The sequence below is a fragment of the Eptesicus fuscus genome, chromosome 13 (assembly GCF_027574615.1).
Source record: "Eptesicus fuscus isolate TK198812 chromosome 13, DD_ASM_mEF_20220401, whole genome shotgun sequence".
NCBI lineage: Eukaryota > Metazoa > Chordata > Mammalia > Chiroptera > Vespertilionidae > Eptesicus > Eptesicus fuscus.
This window is the reverse complement of record NC_072485.1, coordinates 79918372-79945514: the sequence shown is the minus strand read 5'-3', so window position 1 is coordinate 79945514 and position 27143 is coordinate 79918372. Positions and strand designations below refer to the sequence as shown.

Sequence of the window (27143 nt, the reverse complement as noted above, 5' to 3'; positions counted from 1 at the left end):
TTCAGCACAAACTTCTTTAATTCAAGAAAGTCTTGTCTTAGTTGCTTTTCTTCCCACAGGTGAGCGTGGAAAAGCCACTGCATCGGAAACAGTGAATTCTCAACAATGCACCTTCACCCTCACCTAATACCGTACGGAATGGTGGGCCGAGGCCGGCTGGATGTAACCAGGCCAGTTCCTGGCCACTGGGACCCAGTGGACGGACGCCTGGAGAACAGCACTGGGAGGCTGGGTGGGGCTGGAGAGGTCAGAGTGCAGGAGTCCGAGACCCCGTGGGAGTGATGACGGCCGTGGAGCCAGCAGCACGTCCCGGCCTCCACGCTGCTTAGACAGCCCGGCCGAGGCAACAGTGAGGCAGCCTGAGCTGGCCACTCGCTGCCTGTTCCTTCTCAGCCTGGGGAAGGGGTTGCTCTAAGGGCACCCCACCTTCCTTTGCTCAAGGGAGGGAAGGTCGGAGAAGGCTTCCCTGGGAAGTGATGGAGGTAAAAGAGGGAAGGGGCTGGGTTATCCCTGGTCTCTGGCCACTAGGCCGGGGCTAGAGCACCAAACCATGCCAAGTTCATGAGGACCTAGCACCCACCCCAGGGTGGGGCAGGGAAGTGCACCAGAATGTCCAGGGAGTGAGAGGGTGCCGCAGAGAACACCTCTGGGCCCCCGGCAGGGAGCTCTGCACACACCCTGTCTAATGGCTCCTGGGTAGAGCTGCCCCTGGTTAGAGGAAAGGAGACAAAAATCACAGCTTCTGGACGAGTGGTTGGGAAGGGACTGGAACACTCAGCCAAGTAGGAGAGGTGTTCCTCTTACAGAACCAGCACTAGCTTATGTATCTTCCGGAAGATGTTTCCTTCCACACCCACCTGCCCCTCTGATCCCCAAAGGCAGCTGGGCCTTGCTTCTGTGACTGCCAAGCGAGGGGCGGGCGGCTCTGAGAGCAGAGAGCGGGGCTGTGCGCAGGGGGCGGAGAGGTGGCGGGAGGCACAAGAATGGAGTCCGGGACACGGGGAGGAAGCCACTAGGCCGAAGAAGCATCGCTCAGCTTAGGAATAAACCAGATCCAGTCATTCCGGTCTACACAGGCCCCAGCGCCCGGCAGCTGGCGGGAGGGGCGCGCCGGGAGTCGTCGTGGGGCGCCGAGTGCTGCACGGCAGAGCGGGAGGCAAGGGGGGAGGCCAGCCGTGTGTGTGAAGGCATGGGGCTGTCAGACGGAGGAGGAGGCAAGAAAGAAGGCCGCCTCTAACGTTATATATTAAAAATATCCATAGTTCTTGTGCATAAAATTCCATCATTCACATACGAGTATCACCCTGCCTCCCCTGCTGGGCCCAGGAACAGCCTTTAAAAGAAAGATGGTGGTTTTCCTTTTCAAGGTCCACTCAGTCTTTATGGACCTTGAGAACCGGTGACCCTTCCCGCCCCCCGTCTCTGCTGGCTGGATGCACGGGGCCGGCTGGTCACTCGAGCCTCCGCTTGGAGGGTGGGATCAGGTGTGGGGGGAGATCGGTGGGCAGCTCGTGGCCCTCCAGCTTGACTTTGATGAGGTGGTTGGCCAGGGCAAACTCCTCGTCGTCCAGCAGCCCGTCCTTGTCCACATCGGCCAGCTTCCAGATCTTCCCCAGCACCGTGTTGGGCAGCTTGGACTTCACCATCTCCTTCTTGGCATTGGCGCCCGTGATCTTGCCATTGACGGGCGACAGTGTGTAGAAGATCTCGTCGTAGGTGGGCTTGTCCTTGCCTACCACCCACTCGATGTCATCTATGCCTTCCCCGGCCCCCTCGCCGTAGCCGTGCCCGAAGGGCCCGTTCATGGTGCCGTCGAAGGCACCGCCCTTGACGACCTGGGAGGGCATCTGGGACTCCTCCTGGCGCACCATCACCATCAGCCGGGCGATGTCGTTGGCCAGCATGTCGTCCACTGTGTCCAGCAGCTTGGGCTTCAAGGCCTGGAACTTGGTGAAGTCTTGGGTCTGCAGGAGTTCCTGTGGGGGGAGGGGGAGAAGGGTGGGTTGGGCCCTCCCAGACTCCAGGCGGAGTGGGCAAAGCAAGGGTTCCCAAGAGAAAGCGGGTTCCTTCTCACAGCCCGACCACTTCACAGCTCAGGCAGCTCGGTGAACCCCACTGGGCCCTGCCTCCCCCATTTGTAAACTGGAAGGTAAAAAGAGTCCCCTCCTGGCAGGGCTATGGAGAGAATGAACTGGGATGAGGCCAGAGTGCCTGGCCCTGACCCCATTCCCTGAGGACCTGGGTCAACTTCTCCGATTCGGGTCGGGGGCTGGTTCCATTTTGGGCGCCCCCACCCCACAGAGACCCAGTGCCCCTGGCCTTCCTCATGCCCTCCAGTCTGCTTAGGGCGCGGGCCACCGGACCTGCATCTTGCGGAGGCTTGGGAAGTCGCCGGCGGAGATCTGATGCTCCCGCTCGATCTTGGCGTAGATCTCCCCCAGGTTGTTCACCAGCTCCTTCTTCTTGCTCTCTTTCCCGAAGACGTTGGGCATCTCCTTCTTGAGGGAGCTGATGATGTAGGCGTGAACCTGTGCGGCAGAAGGGGCGCGCGTCACAGGCTTCCTGGGCACCTCGGCAGGAGCGTGCCCTGCGCCTGGGCTGCCCCAGGAAGCCGGGGCTGTGACCCGGGGGAGGCGGGGGTGGGAGGGGGGCAAAGGCAGTCCAAAGCCCACGTTCTGCTTCCCGCAGCCTCCCTCCCCCAGGGACCCCTCCACGGGGCAGAGGGGCAGCCCCCCCCCCCCCTGCATGTGCAGACATGTGGACACGCACATCGAGGTCATAAAACTCCACCAGGGCCTGATTATGCTCCACTTTGTCATTACCAAAGCCTTGGGGATGACTAAGGATTAGAAAAACGCCACAAGCTTTCCCCCGATGTTTGAAGCTTTATCTTAGCTTCAATACCTTGCTTAGACATTTGCCAATTCAAGGTGGCACACCTTCATTTCCTCAGATCAGGCTGGTAATGCTGACAACCCTCCAGGGCACCAGCCCTTCAAACCCTCTGCCTTTGCCAGGCAGTGTCCGGCCCAGGAGGGCTGCAGCCAGCCAGCCAGCCACCTTCTCCCAGACTGATCCTCATCCTTCACCATCCCCATTCAATCCCCTCCGCGGCCTGGCCCTGGCTGCCCCGGGCCAGGAGGCCCGAGGGAAGCAGGCCTGTCACAGAGCCGCAGGCCAGAGTCAGCACAGAGAGAGCCGCCGGAGCCCAGAGCCGCTCGCTCCGGGAGCAGGAACCGCAGGTGGGGGAACAGGACTGGAGACGGGCTTCCCAGGCAAAGTGACTCAATGTGCCCTCAGGCCAGGAGACGACACACCATTCCTGGGAGCGGACAGGCAGGAGGAAGCCTGCCCTTTGTTCTGTCCTGAAGAAGGGAGCCGCCCTCCCCTGTGGTCTCTTCTGCGCTCACTGCCCGTCCTCCTTCGGCTTGGGGTGGCCCTCAGTCCTGTGAGGTCAGGAGCCAATTTCTCAGGTTTTCTCACAGGCTCCTTTCTGAGAACGAGCTGCACTCACCGGGAAGGCTCCCGCAGCGATACAGCTGGAAAAGCGCGCAGCCCTGTTCTCCTGCGGCCTCTGCAGCTTGTCTAGGCACACGGACCACCAGGGGCTCCGTCCAAATGCAGGCTGGCTCAGCAGGGCGGACGGGGCCTGAGAACCCATCTCCTAGCGAGCTCCCATGTGCTGGTCCAGCACTCTGGGCCACAGACAGAGCCGGTGGTGAAGGATGAGGATCAGTTCTCGTTCCTCGGGCCAGAAGCTACCTGACACCAGGCCTCAGGACAGTGTGGGGTGCCCTGGGCACTGTGCTCTGTCCATGGGAACCTCAGGGCTACAGCCAGGCAGCGGCTCCCTGAGGCAGGAGCAGGCCCGTAGGGCTCTTCTCGGCTCTCCCAGGACAGGCCGGCCGGCCGACCAGCAGGGAAGCCCCATGCTCAGTCCTGTGCTCAGGGGCCCAGGGTGACTGCTTCACAGGCCACAGGGCTGCTTTCTCCAAAGCCAAAACGCCCACGCACTGCCTTCCTAGCCTCCACGCGCCGCCCTGCTCTCTCTCCACGGCCCTTTCATCAGAGATCGCCGACGCACAAGGGCCTCTGCAGGCCACCATCGCGGACCAGCCACCCCAGGGTCTCATGTGCTTGGCTAGACACTGAGATTCCAACCTCTTGAGCAACTCAGAAGCTGCCAGTAGGTGCCAGCAGGCCCCGTGCCTCCGCAGAGGGGCAGGGATGGTTCAGCAGGGCCTCTGGAGACTGAGCCCCCAGCCTTCTCTCTGGGCCCACAGGCCAGAAACCCACCTCTCCACCAGCTTCCTGTCCTGGCTTAAGCATCAGCTCCCACTAGCGGCCCCCAGCCTGGCCCAGCCCACCAAGATAGCTCCCCAGTCTGCTTCTGCAGCAGCCTGTGGTCTCCCCAAATTGTGCTTTATATGCTGTATGCTTTCCCCCCTATGGCTGACCAGCGCTACAAGGTGGGGACCTGCTGTCAGTCCCCACTGTGTCCCCAGCGCCAGCATCTGCCGAGTGTACTTCAGTGCTCAAGGGACCTGTGGGGGGAAGCCCGTGAGGCCTTAAGCTGCACCTCCGCCCACTTCCACTCCCCAGGCTGCTGATGGTACAGAGGGACCTTCCCATTTGAGGTTTATGTGCATTCAGAATTTCACTAAAAAAAAAAAAAAAATAGCTGCGCCCACAGGTGCAGAGAGAGGACTGGTTCAGACACAGTGCAATGGGGCTGTGGCTGGGGGTCTGCAGAGATGGGCCTTGGGCACCCCAAAAGGCAGGGCAGACCAATCCCCGGGCCCAGTGGCAGTCCCAGCACAGGAGCCCACCCCGTCTACCTTGGCCAGCCTTGCCCTCTTGATGAGGTCGTTGAGCTTCCTGAGGGCAGCGTTGCGGGGCAGAGACTGGATGTCTTTGAAGAGGTCCTGCTCCTCGGCCTCGAAGAGCTTGCGGTTGTCGGGGATGAGGAGCGGGTGGGACCAGAAGGAGCCGATGTAGACCCTGACCACCTCGGGCGTGTTGATGATCTTCCCCAGGGACCACATGAGGGCCCCGTACACCCGCATCAGCTGCTGGGTCTCGATCTGGTCGGCCTTGTTCAGCACCACGCGGATCTTGTCCTCGTGGTTCTTGAGGGCCTTGATGACTTCTGAGAACTCGTCGGAGATGTCCAGCTTGTGGGCGTCGAAGAGCAGGATGATGCGGTCGACCCGCTCGGCGAACCACTCCAGGACGGCCGCGAAGTCGTACCCTGTGGGGAGAGCAGGGTGAGCTGGGCCCAGGGAAGGCGCTCTCCGTGGCCCGGTCCCTCTCCACCTGGTCATTTACATTTCCAGAACGTGCTCACAGCACCCTGAGGGCGTCATCGGGTCTCCCCTTTCTGCACCCACCACGGTCGCGCCCTCACCCATGCAGCGCCTGGCATTAAGAGACGCTTAGAAAAGAAAGAACGCGAAGGAAGTCACGAAGCCCACGCTCTGAAGTGGGCCCGACTGCGGCCGGAGTGAGGAGGGGACCCCAGCAGCGCGGCTCAGCCCACAGCAGTGACGGCGGCCGTTGCCTGCCAGGCGCCCTGTTCGGCAGGGACCTCACGCACCCCCTACAACCGGGGCTGGCAAACGGCCGCGCAGGGTCCAAATCTGGCCACCCCCTGCTTCTCCACAGGAGGTCCTCCTGGGCCACACCGCCAGCGGCACTGCCCGCGGCTGCTCTGGTCTACACGCCAGAGTTCAGGGCGTGGCGACAGACCGTAAGGCCTGCAGAGCCTAAAACATTAAGTCTCTGACCCCGAATGAGAGTTTGCTGACCTCTGCTCCACAACGAGCTCCTGAAGCGACAAACCACTTCCCTCGCTGGCACTTCCCTAAAGTGAAGGCTGATGTGACCAGTTTCCCCTCCATTCACTGCTGGCTCCCACCGGCCGGCGGTGCCCGGGCGTCTGTGGCAGAGAGCGCTAACCGAGCTCTTCCTTCAGTAACAACTGTCTTATTTCAGCTGGACACACCCTCCCGCTCTCGCCCCGGCTGCCGGGCAGCAGAAATGAACAAGAAAAGGGGTGTGACCCCTTGGTCCCTTCTCCTCTCCTGCGGCGAGAACGTACATGTGACACTGGGAGCCGGAGCAGCCACCTTGGGTTCGGAGCGCAGAGCGGAGCGTCCAGGATGGCCTCGCTGGACCGCTCCTTCTCACATTAGCTACCGATTCTGACTGAGCCGGGGGCTGGGGTTCCACAGCAGTGGCTGAATCTGTATCCTATGCTGTAATTACACTTCAAAATGTTTCCTTTCTTTCACTGCCCCAGAAGAAGGGGAACTGTCTCACCTTTTAGGAATCCTGAGGAGAGGTAGGAGCCCATGTGGAAACAAGGACAAGAGTCTCGGGAAGCCTGGGTCCCAGCCCCTGCGCATATCTCCCCTCCGGGTGATTCTGGGCAACCTCCTTGTCCCTGGGATCTGTCCTCTCGTTCTTCACCTGCTACCCACGGGCCACCCACATGTGGGCCGGCCCTCTCAGGAGCCCCCAGTACCTCCCAGAGTGCAGTCAAGCTCCGGAGATTTAGCCAGAGAAGCCACTCCTATGGAGAAGAGCCGGGGACACAAACCAGCCACACCGGTCTCCCCTCTTAGCCCCCCTCAGCCCCCTGCCAGGCGGGGATTCAGACCTGCGTTTTCTAGCCCAGGGAACGGAAAAGCAATCAGGGAGAGGAGGAGACCAAAGAAAAGGACAAAGTGTCAAGAAAGGGCCCAGCGCAACCTACAGGGCAGGGAGGGCAGCCCCGCTCTAGGAACCTGAGCAGCGAGGCCGAGCTCAGGGCTGAGTGCCAGGCCACAGCCCGGCTCCGGCTCCGAGAGGCTGCCGCCTCCACCGGCCAGAACCCGGCCCCCTGCCTGGCTGGATAAACGTTCTGGCTGCCAGGCCCCCAGGTTCAAGTGTGCTTCAGAGTTTCCCAGCCTCTCCCCGGGCACTCAGAAAACAGGATTTTAAAGACGACGGTTCTGGATTCAACTCCCAGCTCGCCACTGACGTTGTGACCTTCAGCGCTTAACTTCTGAGTTACTCATTCTTCGTCTATCAAGTTTGAAAACCAAGTCCTCCTTCTAAGATCCGGGGAGGGTCACATGAGGCAATGTGTTGGGCTCCCAGCACAGGCCCAGGCACTGGAATGACTTCCATGGAGGCGGAGGCGAGGGGCGAGGTGACAGGGCCACTGGAACAAGGGACAAGCAGCTGGGATTGCATCACTGGTCAAGAACTATGCGACAAATGTTGGGTCTGAGGCCAGAGGCCAGCTCTCCTCTTGTGGCGACACCGACACTTAAGGAAGCCCCAAATCCACTGCTCTGCCCGCACATGGCGGCCTCTCCAGGGCGATGTAGAGGCTTCGCCCACCCAGCACGCCAGGAAACAGGATGCTCTGACCAGAGGCAGCCACTCAGCTGGTTGGGGTTTCTTAACGTGGCGGAGGTGAGGTGGAAGGGGGGGAGGGGGTGCGCAGCAAAGCCCTCACGACTCTGAACCCCCAGGCTGGGCAGAGGCGCAGCCAGCCCTCCGAAGGCCCGGGCAGCTGGCTGGACGGGCAGGGCCACCAGCCTCCGTGTCAGTGTGGCAGGGCATGGAGCAAGTGCCTCACAGGCTGCTGGTTCCAAAGTACAGCCCCGTGGCCCCAGCACATTGGGGCCCAGAGCCACGGAGCATGCCCAGAGCGAAGCTGTCTGCAGAAAACCAGAAAGGAAGGCGAGGCGCAGGCGGAGGAAAGCGGGGCAGGGAGCGGTGGCTGTGCCGGCTCGGGCTCAGGAGTCTGCGGGGCCTGCCCAGGCCACTCCGCCAGCGCCTTTTATGGCTGGCTCTGCGACCAGCAGGTCAGCGCTGAAAAAGCGATGACTCAGGACTGAACAGAGGCTCCTCTCAGCAAAAATGAGGCCCTACTTCTCCCCTCGTCAAACTATTTGTCCTCAGACTGACCAAGTTCAAATGACCAGAGTCCCACAGCTGGGGAGGCAGCAATGCCAAAATTAAAGCATTGGGAACAGGGGCCCCTGATGGGCTGGGCTCAAGCCCAAGTTAGCTTTGGCCCAGGAGTGAGGACAGCAGCGGGGAGCTGAGGTCACCCCCACACTCCACCCATCGTGGCCTCCCCCTCCCCCAACGGTGGGGGGCCAAGAGCACGATGGGGAAAGGGAAAGGAGGAGGTGGAGTGAGGCACCAGAGTCGCAGCCAGAGCTGAGCGCCCCGCGGCTGCACACTGTCACTCACCAACACCTCAACTCAGAGCCAACAGAGCGAAGTCCATTTTTTGCAGGTGAATGAAATTTCCTGTTTATCATGGAAAGCGCTCACTTTTGGTGAGAGAGAAGGGAGAGGTCACGGTTCCATTCCTGGTCAGGGCACATGCCTGGGTTTTGGGCTTGACCCCTAGTAGAGGGTGCGTAGGAGGCAGATGAGCAATGATTCTCTCTTATCATTGATGTTTCTCTCTCTCCCTTTCTGAAATCAATAAAAACAATCTTTTAAAAAATGGTTAAGTCTAGCTCTGGCCAGTGTTGCTTAGTGGTGAGAGGGTGTTGGGTTAGATTTCTGGTCAAGGGCATGTACCTGCATTGCAGGTTTGATCTGTGTGGGAGGCAACCCTCTCTCTCTCTCTCTCTCTCTCTCTCTCTCTCTTTCTCCACCCCCCCACCAAGAATCCATGGAAAAAATACCCTCGGGTGAGGGTGAACAACAAAATATGGTTAAGTTTTATGTTGTGCACATTTAACCCCTCCCACACACAGAGTCCTGGGGGTTGGGAGAAGAGAGGGGAAGGTGGAGCCCATCAGGCTGTGAGGACAGGAGGTCCTCACCCTGGCTGGGTTCCTGAACCTCCTCTGGGTCCCTTCTGCCTTCCGGGGTGCCTCCTGAGGGGGTCTGCCTTCCCGACAAGCCAGGCTTCCCTCTCCCCACACCAGCACCCAGCACCAAGGTGCAGAGGCAGCAGCTGTGATTGGCGCCTGCTCGCCCTGCTCCAGCACCCTCCAGACACGGGCAGTTCCAGCAGCCAGAGGGGAAAAGCTGCTTCATACATTCCGAAAGCTTCTAGAACATGAACAATAGAGCGTTTGTCTCCAATCACCTTCTGTTTCCTGCCATTCAAGCTGCGTGGGCCTGGGTATTTCTTACCATAGCTCTCCATCACACACATTTCCAACTCATGCTGGACCAGGAGAGCAAAACAAATATTAAAGAGCTGAGAATCACCCAGCCGGTGTGGCTCAGTGGTTGAACTTTGACCCATGAACCAGTAGATCACAGTTCAAGTCCCGGTCAGGACATATGCCCAGGTTGAGGGCTCTATCCCAGTAGGGGGTGTACAGGAGGCAGCTAATAGATAATTTTCTCTCATTACTGATGTTTCTCTCTCTCTCCCTCTCCCTTCCTCTCTCTGAAATCAATAAAAAAGAAAATCTGCACTGTACATAAATGTTTATAGCAGCTTTATTCAAAACTGCCCCAAACTGGAAATCCAAATACCCTTCACTAGCTGAGTGGATAACAAATGACAGTGCGGCCATTGGCTGGGACAGCACAGCCAGAGCCACAAAAGGAGCAAACCACCGACACTGAGGCACGTGATGACCCGAGAAAGCACAGGCCGAGTGAAAACAGACACACACACCAGACACAAACGGTACGATTCCACTTCCGACAGTCTGGAAAAGGCAAAACTTTAGGGACAAGTGTCAGATCAGTGGGTTGCCTGGGATCAGGAGTGACTACAAGGGGGCGCGGGAACTTTCGGGGTGATGGGAAGACCATACCTAGGTCATGGTGGTGGTTACAGACTGCTTCAGAGAGCTGTGCACCTCAACAAGATGAGTGTGACTGTGTGATGTAGACCTCAGTAAACCTGACCAACAATACAGAAGGACAGGGCCAGAGGGGAGGACAGATGGACTCTGGAACAAGACCCCCATTTGAATCCTGGAACTTCTACTCAACAACCAGCAGTGTGACCCCAGCAAGGCCACGTTCCCTCTGAGCCTCAGTTTCTTCATCTGTAATGTGAAGACGGCATGTTTCACCCATACAGCACCGCTGTGGGCATCGAGTGAGCGCCTGGCACACTGCAAGCTCTTGGTAAATGTTTGCTAGTATTTACTCACAGGATTTGTACTTTGGACTCAAGAAGCTTTGGTTCTGATGGGTGTGTAGGCAACGACGGCTCTAATTCGTGAAGAATGCCTCGTACCCCAAATATAAACTGAACATTTGCAGGCGCTCGGGCCAGCTGCTACCCAGCCGGCCGCCGGGCTGGCAGCCTCGGAACAGGTGCCAAGTGCCGGCACCAGCTGGTACCACTCCTCCGTAGGCAGAGTGGCCCACGCCCCTCGGCAGAGCCGGCAGCATTCTCATCCTGGGCTTGGGCCAAAAGCTGTCTGGCTGGACAGGGGCCGGGCAGCGGGGCAGTGGGGAGAGGAAGGCTTTCGGAGGGCGCTGCCCAGGGCCCGAGCACCCAGAGGACCTGGAATCTGAAGGGAAACCCCGCTGAGTCAGTGCTTCCCCACCCTCCAGCTCAAGATGCTATTCAGGAAAGCATCTTCCTCATCAGAGTCTGGGAAGTCCTGGATTTTCCAGCGTCTTTATTTTCCATCAGCTGACATTTGTAGGGCACTCAGCTGTGCCCTGGGCACCGGGGCAGGAAGTCCATGTGGAAATGCCTGCAACCCGGACAAGAACATGACCCTCTCACTGGAGCGGCTCCTGCGGTTGCAGCTTCTGTGCGGCTCTGGCCCCTGAAGTACCGCCTGGGACTGGAACCTTCCGTCACTAGCTGTGCTGTGGGCGCACGCAGCACTCCAGCCTTACAAGGGGCTTTTGGGAAACTCCATGGAGCATTCTGTGGTTGAAAACCCTGGTGAAACTCTGGCCTGGAGGGCTTTTAGGGCTGGGGGCATCTGAGGAGGTGGTCAGCATGAGGGTCAGCACGAAGGGATGGCTCAGAGATGAGGGCTCCAGCTCTGGGCTGGGAGGCAGAGCCTGACTATGAAGCAGCAGGCCGGCTCCTGGTCTTAGACAGACCCTGGGAACCAGGGACAGTGAGTGGAGGGCAAGCGAGAACCCAGGGGACCAGGCAGCCATGGTCAGGGCTCTGAGGACTGGAGCAGAGAACAGGGAAGGGAGATGCCAGCAGGTGACTTCTGGCCCATGCTGATCTCAGGCTGGCAGAGAAGCGTTGTCGGAGAGCTCAGAAGCCCTGCACAGCGATGACCAAAGGCTTGTCCGAACCACGCTCTCGGGGGCTCCTTCACCCCAGAGCACCCTCTTGGCAGTGCAGTGTGAGCACTTCTGCTGGCTCCCACCCTAGCACCAACACATGCGAGGCTGTGTGTCATCTTGGGCCAGTTACTCAACTTTGCTAAGCCTCCGTTTCCTCCTCTAAAAAGCAATAGCTTCCTCTTAGGTGCAGCTGCTGTGACAACTACGTGAAGTGGGTTCACGTGGCACAAAGCCAGGCACAAGGCCAGCCGGCTCCGACCTCCTAATCCAAGTCTAAACAGCACTTCCCTGCTGACACACCTTCCACAAGGAGCACTGAGACCACGAGTCCCGGCGCGTCTCAGCCACGCGGCAACGGCAGGGAGTGCGCTGGCTGGGACTTCCAGCGGAGGGGGCCTCCCCCGCTGCTCCCAAGGACCCTGATGCCCGACTGCAGGCACCCAGCAGCAGGGAGGCCCAGGGCGCCAGCCCAGCCGGCCCCCGACGCCCTTTGGGACGCCCTGTCTGTCGCACAGGCAGCACTCCCGACGAACCCTGCGTCCGCAGGTCACTCTCGGCTGGCACAGGAGAACGCCATCTCTAAAGTCACTCAGAATATTAGCCCAACAGGGAAGTGGGCTGCATGGTCCTACCTTAGCTGCCAGCAGTGTCTCCTGCACACATTAGGGGAAAGTCAGGAGGGACCGGGCAGCAGGGTGGGAAACGGAAGCCGATGTCATGAGCAACTCCAATGCACATGCAACCTCCAGGAGGATGTTCTGTTCCAGGGAGTGAGGCTGGCGAACCAGACGCCATGCTGCCTGCCCGGGAACCGGGCTCCTGCTGGCTCTGTCTTTCTGAGAGGGAGACACCTGCTCTCCACGCAGCAGCAAAGGGAGCAGAGAGGCGGCGGCCAGGAAGCCTGGACACACTGCCTGCTCTGACGTCCCTGCTGGACCAGGCGACATGGGACCTCTGCAGTAACTGACGGGTGGGGCCTCCGAGAGAAATCCCCTCCCTTTCCATCCACCAGTGGCCACCACCCCTGGACCCACTCCCAGCACATCCAAGAGGCCCGCATGATGGCCCTTCTCCTGCTGATAACATGCTGACACCAGACATGTTCCACAGCAAACTCCAACTCCGTACCTTTTAGTAAAATACTATAAACCGAGAAGGGAAAGAAATGGCAAAATTACGAAGGGAAAGAAATGGCAAAATCAGTTTTTGTCTCACTACTTCACAGGAGGAAAACCCTTCTCTTATCAGAACAATGCACTTGCCTTTTTTAAATGTTTTTAAAAATTGATTTGAGAGGGAGGGAGGAAGAGAGAGCAACAGCAATTTTTGTTATTCCACTAATTTACGCTTTAATTGGTTGATTCTTTTTTAAAAAAAAATAATTTTATTAATTTTTTACAGAAAGGAAGGGAGAGGGAGAGTTAGAAACATCGATGAGAGAGAAACATCAATCAGCTGCCTCCTGCACACCCCCTACTGGGGATGTGCCCGCAACCAAGGTACGTGCCCTTGACCGGAATCGAACCTGGGACCCTTCAGTCTGCAGGCCGACGCTCTATCCACTGAGCCAAACCGGTCAGGGCCATCGGTTGATTCTTGTATGTGCCCTGACGGTGACTGAACCGCAATCTTGGAGAATCACGATGACATTCTAACCAACTGAGCTACCCAGCCAGGGCCACGTGCTTCTCTTTAAGCCACCCTCCCTGCGGTCCATGATGGGTGGGAAGGCCTGTGGCTGCCCAGGGACCCAGAGGGGCCCACACCGAGCACCCGGAGAAGAATAGCAGGGCCCACAGGTGGAGCCAGGTGGAAAGCTAATGGAGCCTGTCTCCTGCTGGCTTCCTCTTAGCGGCTTGAGGGCCGGGCTGCCTTGCCCACCGCGTGCTCCCAGCCCGCAAACACACTGTGTGACTGGAGGGCACGCTGAGGCACTGCTCTGGGGAGGGAAGGGGGGCAGGGACGGCAACACCCTAGGGGACAGGATCTGGGTGCCTCATGTAGCAAGACATACACTCCCAACTGCTCAGCGGCCGAGCTCTGACAAGCTGAAGTGTCGAGACAGCCCAGCAGGGGACTTCCCAGCACTGGTGGAAAGAGCCTTTTCTGAGTTCCCTTTTCCGTGACAACAGGGGCCACAGAACCCTAAATCTTCTCTCTACACATCTTCCCTCCCGGGTCTGAAGGCCACACTGAGGGCGGCATTCTGGGAAGACAAGCCTCTTTCTGTGAGCTCCTGTCCTGCGTGCAAAGATTTACACAACCGGCCGCTGGGGCTGGGAGCATGGTGGAAGCCCAGAGGTGGCCCAGCCCGAAGCCCCTGCGTTTACTCCTCCAGGTCCTTAAAAAGAAAGCTCTACAGAGGTCCAGAGAAAGTCGCTCTAGGATAGCTCACCCCTGGAGGGAGATTGAGAATAAATCCCCCTTTGGGGGACTCTCCCTTTAAGAGTAACTGATTCAGCTTTTCTGGCCTTATTTTGGCAAATGTCAAGCCTTCTGCTTATCAGGCACTTTCTTAAAACCAGGTTGGAACAATAACAGCAATAAGAGAAAACTGGCCCTGGCCTTTAAAAAGGGGTCCCTAAATCTGCTCCCTTGAACCCCTAGGATGTCATTATCCTTGGGTGGAGAACCTAAAAGCTTAAGACAGAGCTAGAGACAGAGCTAGAGCAGGTCAGTAAGCTCTGATGCAATCCCATAGGCAGGGGACAGGCCTAGAAAGGAAGAAAGGTTTGCCAGCACCAATGACTGGGCCCCACCCCCACAGCTATAGCAGACACACACTACCCCCCAAATCTCAGGCTGCTGGCTTCAGTGAAAAGCTCATCAATGCTGGGCGGCCCAGAGGGAAAGGGTGCAGGAAAAAGTTTCGAGTTGATGGTAAACAAACTTCCCTTGTCCTCAACCCCTCTCTGAGATTGCTCTCTTTTCATTTTCACACTGGCAGCTGCAGGCTCCCCTCCTGGCCTGCCAGATATCATCTGCCTGCCCTCACGCACCTCCAGGCCCCGAGCTCCCCTCCCTTCCACAAAAGGAGGGGGTGGGGGTGGGGGTGGACAGCAGAAACAGAACCCAGTTCAGGCACATCCTGAACAAGATCTTCAGAAAAGCTTGACAAAATGGAACCAGGAGTTTACACAACTGAATGTGTCTGATGCACTCATACTCAGCACAAACAACTTCCGCGTGTGCAGCCCCCAGGGAGGTTGCTGCTTGCAGGCATTTAAGCAATTTAAACACATTTCCTCTAGCCCCTAAGCATTTAACAAATTCCTGCCAGTCTCCTCTGGGGAGCTTGCTAGAGTCCAACTGTTTTCCCATGCGCCTGCAGGACTCACTAGGAATGTATACGTGTTGGGAGGCAAAGCTTTGAAACACAAACTAAGGTGAGTGAGCCCAGCCAGGCCGGCATGGCTCGGTGGTTGAGCATCGACCTATGAACCAGGTCACGGTTCAATTCCCGGTCAGGGCACCTGCCGGGTTGTGGGCTCCATCCCCAGTGTGGGGCGTGCAGGAGGAAGCAGGTCAATGATTCTCTCATCACCGATGTTTTTATCCCTCTCTCCCTCTCCCTTCCTCTCTGAAATCAATAAAAATGTATTAAAAAAAAAAGAAGTGAGTGAGTGAGCCCAGAGAGCCGGGGCTGGCTTGTTCACGGTCAGCAATGCCGGCTGCGGTACCTCGGAGCCCAGATACTAAGCAATTTCCTATGACCTCACAGCCAGCCTAGGCCCCAGCTCCAGTCCTGGCTTCCTTTCCAGCATGCCCCAGGCCGGGAAAGCATGAAGGCCACCCGGCGGCTGTGGTTTCACCTGATGGCTCTTGTAACTTCAGCAAAGGAGCCAAGGAAGGAAGGAGCTCCTTGGCTCCGAGAACTGTGGACACAGAGGGCTGATGGGCAATGGGCTCTCCCTTGGGCTGGGACAGATCAAGGGCAGCATCCGGTCTGCATCGCAGACATGAGGTGGGAGCAGCCGGACCACCATCGGTGCCCTGGTCTGTTACCTCTGCTGATGCGCTGTTTCTCTCCAGACAGGATCCCGGGCGTGTCGATGATGCTGATGCTATCCAAGACCGGGTTGGGCAGCTGGGCGCACATGAACCTGCACGAGCAAGAGCCGGGAAGAGAGAGGTCAAGACTCAGGTATCGCTGCTCTAGAGGGCACAGCGGTGCTTTCTGTGCTCCATCGCCACCTCTGCTTCCTTTCCAAGAGCAAGACACTTAAAGGAGGTTTTCTATCATCTTAGTTGCCAGCGGTGGCCGGCAGACTGCACATAGTCTCTTAACTGATATCCAACCAGCAGGCTCAAACTGACCCACATCAGCTCGTCCCTCACATTTAGCTTTCCCCCAGAGTTCAAGAGTTCAGCATTCAAGCTGCTGACATGTTAGCATGAGCCTAGGTCACCATTCAACCTCGGGCTACACTTCTTTCTTTTTAAAAAATGTTTTATTTTATTTATTTTGTTAATCCTCACCAGAAGATATTTTTTCTATTGATTTTTCTAGAGAGTGAAGGGAGGGGGAGAGACAGAAAGGGAGAACCGTCGATGTGAAAGAGACACATGGACTGGTTCCCTCTTGCATGAGCCCTGACCGGGGCCAGGAATTGAGCCTGCAATGGAGATATATGCCCTTGACCAGGAATTGAACCTGCAACCCTTCAGTCCAAGGGCCGATGCTCTAACCACTGAACAACCGTCCAGGACTGGTTTTTATTGATTTTAAAGAGAGAGGAAGGGAGAGAGGAACATCATGTGAGAAACACTGACTGGCTGCCTCCTGCATCCCCCCTAATGGGGATTGAGACCACAATCTGGGCATGTGCGCTGACAGGGAATTGAACCAGCACATCTTTGGTACATGAGACGATGCTCAACCAACTGAGCCACACTGGCCAGAGCACCACTGGCTACCTTTCCACACACCAAGGAGAGTAAGGTCCTTTGCTACTGCTGCTGGGCCCAGCCCTTCCCTTCCAGCCAGCTCCTTGGGGGAAGGGACCGCAGCGGGCGGCCAGTGGAAGCTGGAGGACTACACAGGCTGTCGGTGGGCAGGGAGGTGGACATCATTCTCTGAAAGTCAAAGCGTGCAGGAGGCAGCTGATCAATGATTGATGTTTCTCTCTCTCTCTCCCTCTCTGAAATAAAAAAAAAAAAATCTTTTTTAAAAAAAAGAATGAAGCCACAGAGAGGCTAGCAACTCATGAGTGAGGACTTAGCTGTGTGTGCCTAAGTTCCCACTGGACTTCGAACAGCCCAGGACAGCAAGGGGCTGTTCCAACTGGAGCAGAGATTCCTGATTAGACACAGAAGAGGCTCCTTTGACATCGTCTCTGGAAACGGTATTGTGAGCACTGACCCAAGTCGGCAGGACACAGGCTTAAAGCTGCCTTTCCAACAACAGGGAGGAATCGGAGCTGATTAGCTTCCCCTTTCGGCCCCACCCCCTTGGTGACCAGCGGCCCCCAGGCTAAGGGTGAAAGGTCCTGCCTACAAACAGAGCAAAACCAGCTGCCCCACAAGGTGCACAAACCTTGGACCTCACCCTCCCGGGTGCCCGCAGCAGAGCTGCGTGCTGTAAACAAGTGTGTGCCAGACCTGGGGCTCCTGCGAGGGAAGGGAGTCACTCGGAGTAAAACTGGCTCCGGGGAGTCGCATACTAGTACATAAATGCCTGTAGCCCTGGCTGTTGTGACTCAGTTGGTTGGGTGTCGTCCAGTGCACTGAAAGGTCACTGGTTTGATTCCTGATCAGGGCAGGACCCAGGCTTGGTCCCTGGTATGAGGTGTGCAGGAGGCGGCTGATTGATGTACTCCTCTGGCATCGATGCTTCTCTTTCTCTCTCTCTCTAAAAATCAATTAAAAATCTTAAAGAAATAAAGCCTCGTAAATGAGCCTGGCGAGTAAGTTAACATGCGTAGGACTCAGAAACAACTGCTCTGTGGTGGAAACACTCAGGGGAGCAGGCGGCACAGATGCATCCCATCCCATTTTCTCACCAACAAGGATGCACAGATTTCACTTCACTCCAAGGGGGTGGGAACGGTCACACAATGAGTTTTCCCAGGACCATCTTAGGACACCCTGACTGCCCTGCTCCCTCAGGCAGCTCCAACTGATTTTGGTCTTAGAACAGCCACTTAGGGGGAAAAGACCGGAAAGTCAAGTTCATGACTCAATGGGTCTCTTTAAGAGCCCTGGGAGAGGCTGTGCCAGCCAGAGAAGAGCCCCCTTTGTGTGCCCTGCTGGCCAGGAGGCACAGGCTGACACAGCTCAGGCCTTGGCTTCAGTGCAAACCCAGGCCCCCCACCCTCGGCTGCAAGGGCCTTTAGGCAGGGCCATTAGCATGTGGGGACCCTCTGGAGATGAGGTGGTGGCAAGAAGGAAACAAGCGTGGCTGTCGGCTGCGGGCACCAACATCACCCACGTGCCTGTCTGGGCCCAGCACTCCCGAACTGCTCTTTGCAGCAGCAGCAGCAGCAGCAGGCTGCACACAGTCCGCAGGCAGCCACTTGCAGGGTGAGCTCCACAGATCAGCCCGGCTCAGGGGCCGTTAGTTTCCTGAACTAATGAGGTGGCGATTGCCTAGATCAGCGGTCGCCAACTGGTGGTCCGTGAGGTCCGAAAGGTTGGCGACCGCTGGTTTAAGGAAACCTTTGGAGGAGCGGATGCCAACCAGTGGTCCGTGGTGGTCCGTGAGGTCCGAAAGGTTGGTGACCGCTGGCCTAGATAGATGGCTGAGAGCCCTTCTAGCTCCAAAACTTAAGGTCTGCAAATTCAGAAAAGAGGCCATATGCGCTGGTCGGGTAGTTCAATTGGTTAGAGTGCCGTCCCAATACACGCCAAGGTTGTGGTCAAGCACATGTAAGAATCAACCAATGGATGCATGGATGGGTGGAACAACATATCAATATCTCTCTCTCTCTCTCTCTCTCTCTCAAATCAATGAAAAAAACAGGCCATATGCCCATTTCTTTTTCCAAAAAAAGGTTTACTATCACAAGCAGAAGTGGAAACCTAAGGGCAAATGAGGTAGGGATAGCTACCCTTCCCTCTAGCTTCCCAAAGTTCTGCGTGAACACAGAGACCTAATAATGCCTGGAATTCCCAGCATAGCAGCCAAGTTTTCCACAAGACTGCACCGCGCCCACCAGCTCACAGTCCGAGCCAATCCCCTATCTACAGACACAGTAATTCCAAAACGCCAGCATCCTGCGGAGAGAGGCTCCGGGCTAAGAGGGCCGCACCTCGTCAGGAGCCCCCCCCAAAGGGCTTGACTCAGCTCAGGCCCTGACACACAAATGCCGTCCGCTACGAAACAGGAGGGCAGGCTCACAGGCCTGAGAAGGGCAGAAGGCAGCAGCAGCCTGTCTCCTCTGTTCATGGTCAGCTCTGTGACTGCAAAGAGGCAGAGTCTGGAAAGGAATGTGATCACACAGGGCGGAGACCTGGAAGGCAGCGAGGCTGTTGCCCAGACCCAGACTTAGCACGGCATGCGGAGTCACTCCTAGAGTGGGAGGTGGCAGATCTGTGAGGTCCCCTGGTATGCACCATGGGGATGAGGGGTAAGGATTTTAGGAACACTGACTAGGGCTCCGAGTTCCTTTACAGAAGAGTGAGTTTGGCTGGGTGGTTCAGTTGGTTAGAGCATCGTCCCCATACACCCAGGTTCCAGGTTCCATCCCCAGTCAGGGCACATACAAAAATCAGCCAGTGAATATGTAAGTAAGTGGAACAACAAATTGATGTTTCTCTCTCTTTCTAAAAAAATAAAATAAAATGAATAAATCAATAGCATTTTTTTAAAAGTGAGTTTGGCTGTTGCACTCCTTAGAGAGGTCAATGTGTTTCATTGGTAGCATCGTGAAGGACAGACTCTTGGAGGACCGATCGAGCCCTCTCATCGCGAGAAGGCAAGTTTCACCCATTTAACTGGGGAAACTTAACCAAGGAGGTTAAGGAAACTCCTAGTGAGTCAACAGAGGGATTCAGGGTCAAAATCTCATTCCAGGGCTCCAGGGTCACCACCTGCCCGCTGCCTCCCGTAACCCCTGAGGCAGCCCCGACCCTGAGACAAGTGTTCCAGCCCATCGGCCTGCGGTCCCAACGGGGACCCTCCCTGTCCCACACAAAACCAGCGGCCCCAGGGGAGGCGCCGCACGGCACAGCAGCAAAAGAATGGCTAAACCTTCACCATATTTTCCCACTAAGAAACAGACCCTCGAGGGAAGGAAGGGGTGGTGTGAATGAATTAGGAGCGTCCAGTCTGGGGGAACCATGTGGGGACAAGACTAAACCCCTAGTTCTGAGGGAAGTGGGGCTGGGCTCTGCGGGGGTGGGCGGGTGGGTTGGGAGTTAAACTGATAACCTAGAAAATTCTGGGAGGTGACAGGCCCGGGGGAGGGGGAGCCGGGGATGCCCACTCCCAGAGCCACAGGTGGGTTTCCCAGGAGGCGGCAGAGGACCCTGTCCCCGGTCCCTGTCCCGTCCCAGGGAGCGGTCGCTGAGGGTCTCGCCGGGGCCTTGGAGACAAAGGACGGCGGGGCGGCGGCCGCGGGAGACCCGAGCGCGGGGCCGGGGCTCCGGCTGCCCCCCTGCTCCCCAGGGCGAGGGGCGAGTACCTGTTGAGGAAGGCGTTGCCGAAGGCGTTGAGCTTGCGGAAGGGCCGCCGCGGGTCCACGACGAGCGCGTTACCCGGCACCACGCCCTCGGTGGGGCCGTGCATGACCGCGATGAACGAGTCGGTAGTGGGCTCGGGCCCGATGCGCATCCCCGGGAAGTCCTGCTCGATCAAGTGCCGGATGAAGGTGGTCTTGCCCGTGCTGTACTGGCCCACGAGCAGCACCATCGGCTTGTTGTCGAAGTCCGCGTCCTCCAGCGCCGGCGAGTGGAACTCGTGGAAGCGATAGTGCTCCTCCAGGGGCAGCAGCTTCTGCGAGTACAGCTGCCGCAGCCCCTCGGCCACCGTCTGGAAGAGCTCGGGCTCCTTCTTGCGCCGGGCGTCCTTGCTGACCCAGCTGAACATGCTGCCGGACACCGGGCGGGCTGCTGCGGGGAGAGCGGCGGCTGGAGCGGGGAGAGGCGCGCAGCCGAGGCGGGGCCCGGCCGGCCGAGGGGCGGAGAGGCGGCCGGGTGGCGGGGCAAGGGGCGGGGAGGGGGCCGCACTGCGCAGGCGCACGTCACAGGCCGCGCAGCGCCCTCTGCGGAGTGAAGCGCGCGCCCCGGCCGGCGCCCTTTATAAGGCCGGTCTCGGCGCAGGGGGCGTGCGCGCCGCAGGGGGCAGGGAGCTGGGAGGGGGAGGAAGCGCCCGGCCCGCGGACCCCGCGCCACGTCTTCCCTGCCCCCTCTCCCATTGGCCGATTCCAAATCTCGCGAGCGCCGCTGGCTCGCTCCCCGCCCGCCCGGGCGCCATGGCAACCACACTTGTTTCGCCTCACACTTAGTGGGCGGCTCCCGGAAGTGCTGCGGCGGGAAAGGCGGGAAGGGGGAGTCGGGCGCGAGGAGGCCGGGGGCCTGCGGGCCTTCCAGCGTCCGCGAGATGCCCAGTGAAACACCCCAGCTCCCCGACTACGCGCCCACCCGCAGTTACCCCCCAAATGGTCTTCTTCCTCCCACGGGCTCAGAGTCCCGGGAAGCTCGGGAGGGCCCCGGAGGCCAGCGCCCATCTGCCTGCCCTTCCCTGCCTCCTCCTCCCCTCCCGCTCCCCTGACACTTCCTCTCATCCCCGCATCATGTCTGCTTCGGGAGAGGCAGCAGCCAGAAAGAGATTGCAGAGGAAGCTGAGCATCCAGGGCGGGGCGGTGACTAGGCAGAGAAAAATGCGGAGGGAGAGACCAATGGGGGAAGTCTGACTAGCAGCAAGCGGTGACATCCCTCAGGCCAGAGGGCTGGGGATTCGGAGATGGACACAAGCCGTGGAGGACGCACATGACACGGATGTGGGGGAGAAGAGAGACCTTCCCTGAAGAGGCTGCATCTGTGGGAAGCGGGGAGGGGGTCATGAGGAAGTTGAGGCACTCTGGCCACATGCGCTTTGAGGAAGAGGAAATTCCCCCTGTGGGGAGGAGGGGGGACGTGGGGCAACAGTGAAATCTTGTGGGAACTTTGGGGGAATTAAAAAAACCAAATGCTTCCGCTTTCCTCTCAAGGTCACCACCAGTTACCCTGTGTTTACTCTTACCTACCAGTTCCTGGCTGGCCCACCAGGCTCATTTTCCTGCCATCATCCCTGGCCACACACAGGTCCCCTGGACTGTCCAGGCTGGTGAGAATCTTTAATGGGTGATGTCAGAGCTTTGGGGACTGTGATTGTTAGGTAACCAGAACAGGACACCAAAGTGCAGGAGGGGGTCCGGGGAGGCTCCCGGGCAGATCTAAAATGTACTTGGGAACTTGCTTGGAAACCTCCTGTCCAAATTTCTGGCCTCTGGGCGATGTGGGAGCCTGGAGGGCTGGGTGCCTGTATCCAGGAAGAAAGCAGACTGTCAGGTTGAGGACAGAGGCAGGAACTCAAATCTGAGAATAAACAATATTAGGGGAGCTGGGCCAAAGGGAGTCAGAGGGGGCAAGACAGGAGGTTGGTCACCCACCCTTAGGGGGTCAGGCCCCAGTGTCTTCTGAGAGGATCAGTAATGTTAAATCGACTGCCTTCCCCCATTTCTCTCTAAGCCAGTGATGGGCAACCTTTTGAGCTTGGTGTGTCAAACTTCAACAAAAAACTGAGCATAACTCGGGTAGTGTGTCACTTTGAGGGAAAAACTAACTCCAAGACTCTAGTCGCAAATGTTTCATCCTCAGGAGCAGCAAACGTTTCATCCTCGGCATGCGGCCGCGTGTCATCAGAAATGGCTACGCGTGTCGGTGCTGACACGCGTGTCATAGGTTCGCCATCACTGCTCTCAGCATTGGAGAGCCCGGCCTGTCCTCTTAGGACCCTGATTTACCTCTTTCATTTGGATTTCATTAGCATCTTTTCATCGGTCACACACAGTAACACATGTGCAAAGAAGTCCGGAGGCCTTTGTAAGCATTCTCCTCTAAAGAGGGTATTGAGGCCCGTAGGCAGGCTGTCCCTCTGGGGCTGTGTGCCAGCTGGTGGCAGGAGCCTCCGGCAGGCCCAGTCCAGACTTCCTGGGTCAGCCTCCGAGCCAAAGGACTTGGCTCCTACGTGGCACGTAGAGGGGTCCGCCCCGGAGATGCAGCTTCTGGGCTGTTCCCGGGAAGGGCCCGAGGCTGAGGACCCTGAAAGCAGCGGTTGTCCGTGGCCTGAATGCGGTTTTGAGGAGCCGGGTCCCCGCAGCACCCCCGCTGACCCACCATGGTCTGCCTCTCTCCCCAGAGCCCTGTGTGCTGGGAAAGCCCAGCCTATAAAATTGAAAACAACATGTTCCTGGGTTATTTATAAACGAAGCCCAGCCCCTGCTGCTCGTGGATGGCCGCTGGTTTTCTCTAAGGAGCTCAAAGGGCTGGAGAGGGGCTCTTTCTCCCTCAGATGTTCGTTTCCCAGAGTTGGCGCCGAGATCCGAGATCCGGGGCGGCCTCCGCTTCTAGGACGGCCGGCCCCGGGAACATGTCCTGCCCTTGCTCTCTGGGTTAGGTAGCTCCTATGTGAGGAGAAAGTTTGTGAACCTGAATGAACCCTTTCACTTTTGGTTTCTCTGTTTCACTGTCTGTCTGTGCGCGGACCCCGGGGGGGAAAGATTGGGGAAGGGTTCAGACGTTTCCTTTATCTCAGAAATGATGTCCATCCCTCACTCCCAGTGTGTGTGCGTGTGTGTGTGTGCGCGTGTGTGTGTGTGTGTGTGTGTGTGTGCGTGTGTGTGTACGTGCGCGTTTCAAATTCACAAACACACACCTGCAAAACCCACGCTCCTCAGAGACTGGCTCAGCCGGCGGAAAGGGGCCACCTGCTCTCTCTCGGAGCGGTTTGCTCCGTCCCAGGTGGCCTGGTCTAGAGAAGTGTCTACAAGGTCTCTAAAAACAACCTAAAAAAAAAAGAAAGAAAGAACGAAAAATGGGTTGTTGTTTTCTCCAAATATGGCAGAAGAATCAGGCTGGGAAACGCCAAAAAACACATAGGTTTGTCCTGGGATGAGAAGTGGCTCATTCTTCCCACTGAGAAAGTTTGCACATCAGCGCAGCCTCTTGGTGGTGCCGTCGTGAGAAATAGATTTGGCCAACAGATCAGTTTTGCCAAAACAAGGTAAAGAACTGGAGAGGCCTGCTGCCCCACCGCCCAGGGTCTCCAGCGCCGGCCAGAAGGGCGGCCACAGCCCCGAGGCCTCTCTCCTAAAGAGGCGCAGCCGCGCAGGGCCCTGGAGTGGGGGCTCCCCAGGCCTCGGAGGGTCCAGCAGCCGGGCCGGCGGGCTTGGAAGTGACAAAGTGTCAGGGCTGCTCAGGATCTCTGCTTCCAATTTTCAAGGAGAAGAAACCCGAGGCCTGGACGTCGAGTGGCTTCCTGCAGTCACCAGGCTGAGTGAGCAGCTGGGCCTTTGGAATGTAAACACTGTGCCACACTCAAACCATTTGCAGTGGCAAGGGCGGACTGGAGCACAGCGGGGAGAGGGGGTCAGAGCGTCTTTCTCATGAAGCAGCAGCCCCTGCCCTGAGGCCCGCGTGCCCAGCCTGCGACTCCCCAGGATGCAGCGCTTTCCTGAGCTGAGCTCAGAACACTTTTAATAAAAACTATGGTGGGCCAGAGGTGCCACCCACTGCCGGGCTTCCACACTCTTCCACCTGTGACTCTAGCCCTTGGCCTCTGGCCCCATCTTGCAGGGGCTGCGGGGCAGAACTGCAGCGGAGTGCAGGGTGCGGGGTGCGGGGTGCAGGGTGCAGTGTGCAGGGTTCAGGGTGCGGGGTGCAGGGTGCAGAGTGCAGAACCACCCAGCCCTGCCCTCCACGCCTTGGCTGTGGAACGCGGCGTTTGGAACTCCACAGGAAGTGATTGATCACTGCACACGAGAACTCTGCCTTTGCAGTTATTACCAGGGATCCCTTGGCGGGGTCTTGGGGTCCCCTTTCTCTACACGGATGGAAATGGGGGGTGTAGCCCTGATGTCGCTCGTCTCAGCAGCCTGCACATGAGGTGCAGGAGTGTTGCTAAGGAACCTGGTCTTAGCCCTCCCTGTGCCAGAACAGCCGCTTGCCCTCCTCACCTCCTCTCAGGCATGTTCTTCCGCTCCCTCACCACGGCCTCTGACCCCTACACCCCCACAGCTGGAAAACAGCCTGAGCCTCTCAGGTTGGGGGCTACAGAGTCATTCTTTCCTGAATCGTGTCATACTAAACCACCAGGGCACAGATCCCGGCTCATCCTTTTTAAATTATTATTAATATGATTTTATTGATTTCAGAAAGAGGAAGGGAGAGGGAGAGAGAGAAACATCAATGATAAGAGAGAATCATTGATCGGCTGCCTCCTGCATGCCTTCCACTGGGGATCGAGCCTGCAACCTGGGCATGTGCCCTGACCAGGAATCAAACCCTGATCTCCAGGTTGGTGCTCAACCACTGAGCCACATTGGCCAGGCACCAGCTCCTCTTTATTTTTTATTTTTAAATATATTTTATTGATTTTTTACAGAGAGGAAGGGAGAGAGATAGAGAGCTAGAAACATCGATGAGAGAGAAACATCTATCAGCCGCCTCCTGCACACCCCCTACTGGGGATGTGCCCGCAACCAAGGTAACATGCCCTTGACCGGAATCGAACCCGGGACCTTTCAGTCCGCAGGCCGATGCTCTATCCACTGAGCCAAACCGGTTTCGGCACCAGCTCCTCTTTAATGAGTCCATCCTCTTGCCTCTGGCCCAGCCCCTCAACTCCACACCTTAATGAGGGGTCATTGTGTCCAAAGCCACCCACCAGTCCCTTCCACTGACCTAACAACTCCCTCCTCCTCCTCCCCTATCAGTCTCCACACAGGCCACTCCGAGCTGGGTGGTCCATAGCGCTGTCCCGGCCAGTCAGTCTCTCTTCCCTCCTGGCCCGGCGGGAACATTGCTCTGACCTTTGTCTTCTCCATCCTGCCCTTAAGTACAGGCCATGGGGGTGGGTCATCTGAAAAGGAGCTGGATGCAGAGGAGATGAGAGGGCCACTCCGTGTTCACTCCCAGACATACATGTTCCAGCTTCTTCCAGGGCAGGAATGCAGCGAGACCCTTCTCAGAGCTGGGGCCAAGCCCCCATCTCCTGCTCATCAGCTTGGCCTCCTGCCTTGGTTTTAAGAATTCCTTCTGAAACACTCTCTTGCACTTTGGTAATTGTGGGCAGAATTCCAAGATGTCCCCAAGATTCCCCACACTGCCGTGCACACCTGATATGATGCCTGGGGTGGCGAATATGGTGGGCTTACTCCTGTGACCGCTCATGTTTGATGGCACAGTTGACTTCAGATCAAGGATTAGCCACGGGGCCTGACCTTATCACATGAACTCTAAATGCAGAGTTTACTCCGCTGGCGTCAGAAGTCAGAGGTGAAAAGCAAAAGAGTCAGCATGCCCTTGTTGACTTGAAGAAGGAGGGGCCACATGAAAGGAATGTGTGTGGCCTCTGGGAGCTGAGAACAGCCCCCAGCTGTGAGAATAAACAAGTCATCTTTTCTGTCAAAGAACAGTTTAGACAGCCACCATGTTGGCCACATGGCTTGCAGCTCCCCTGGGGGCTGCCACCTTGAAACAGCAAAGGCCAGCCCCTCCCTTTCAATTAGCCAATCGAGAAAGACTGTGTGCCTGAGCTCCAATCAAGAGCAAAGGACAGGTCACGTGCCTAAGGGATTATAAACCCAAGCAGCCCGCCTGTTTGGTGTGCATACGCTTCCAGACCATGTGTGTGTACCCTTCTGCGTAGAAGTAAATATGTTTGCCTTGCTGCCTGGCTCCTGAGTGTTTTGTATTCTATCAGAACCCCTGACTTGGGGGGCTTGCCTTATTTCTAACACGGCTGACCACCTGCAAGGAAATGGGGACGTCAGTCCTACAGCTGCAAGGACCTGAATTTTGCCAATTCTGGCCAACCATCAACAAGAGCAAGTGTGGAAGCAGATTGCTCAGAGTCTCTCTCTAGAGGTGAACTGAGCCAGGTTAACGTGTGATCTCAGCATTCCAGACTCCGGACTTCTGACCTTCAGATCCTTGGGCTGATAAGTGGCTGTTGTGGTACAAGTATCCCTCCAAGTTTTGAAAGTTCACAGCACATCACTTCCCGTATACGAAAGACCTACATTAGTACCTGTTTCTGCTCACCGAGAGAAATCCAAAGAGGATTTTCACTTTTGGGAAAATAGTGTTGTGTGTGGTTAGCAGCGAGCCATTACAGAGGCAGTGGGTAAGACTGGCGCTGCTTTTGCTGTGTGTTAGTGTTTTTTTAGGTGTTATGTGTTAGTTGGTATGCCTGGAAGTTCTTTTTTTTTTTTTTTTTGGTCTGGGACTGCTCAAAAAAATTTTCACATAAATTCATGGTTATTGCAAAACAAGATTAATGGTGACTGCTTGTTTGCTGTACACCATTTCAGCTTAGGAAAGGTTTCACAGGGCGGGGCCAGAGTGGCTCAGTTGGTTGAGCATTGTCCGGTGCACCTAAAAGTTGCCGGTTCAATTCCCAGTCGGGACACATACGTGGGTTTCGGGTTTGATCCCCAGCGGTATGGAAGGCAACTGATCGATGTTTCTCTCTCACATCAATGTCTCTGTCTGTCTCTCCCCCTTCCTCTCAGTATGTGCTGGGTGAGGATTAAAACAAAAGGTTTCACAGGAACACTCCACTTTCCAATGGGGGTGGGGAGAGGAACCCTGTAGTTTGTTGCACAGCAATGAACGGTTACCACGGCAATGGATTTGTCCTTTTGTTAATCAACAATCTACTTGATTGCCAACACCTGGAAGCCACT

The 27143-nt window shown here is 57.1% G+C and overlaps 1 protein-coding gene across 1 annotated transcript; it reads right to left on the bottom strand.

The window, feature by feature from the left end:
- EHD1 (EH domain containing 1) lies at nt 1–21487 on the bottom strand. The gene is made up of 6 exons (XM_008159088.3): nt 21441–21487; nt 19878–20304; nt 15259–15356; nt 4839–5251; nt 2364–2528; nt 1–1976 (listed from the first exon to the last, which is right to left on the bottom strand). The coding sequence occupies exons 1-6, from the start codon at nt 21466–21468 to the stop codon at nt 1452–1454; spliced, it is 1656 nt and encodes a 551-aa protein (XP_008157310.2). The 5' UTR covers nt 21469–21487; the 3' UTR covers nt 1–1451.
- Between the last annotated feature and the right edge of the window lie 5656 nt (nt 21488–27143).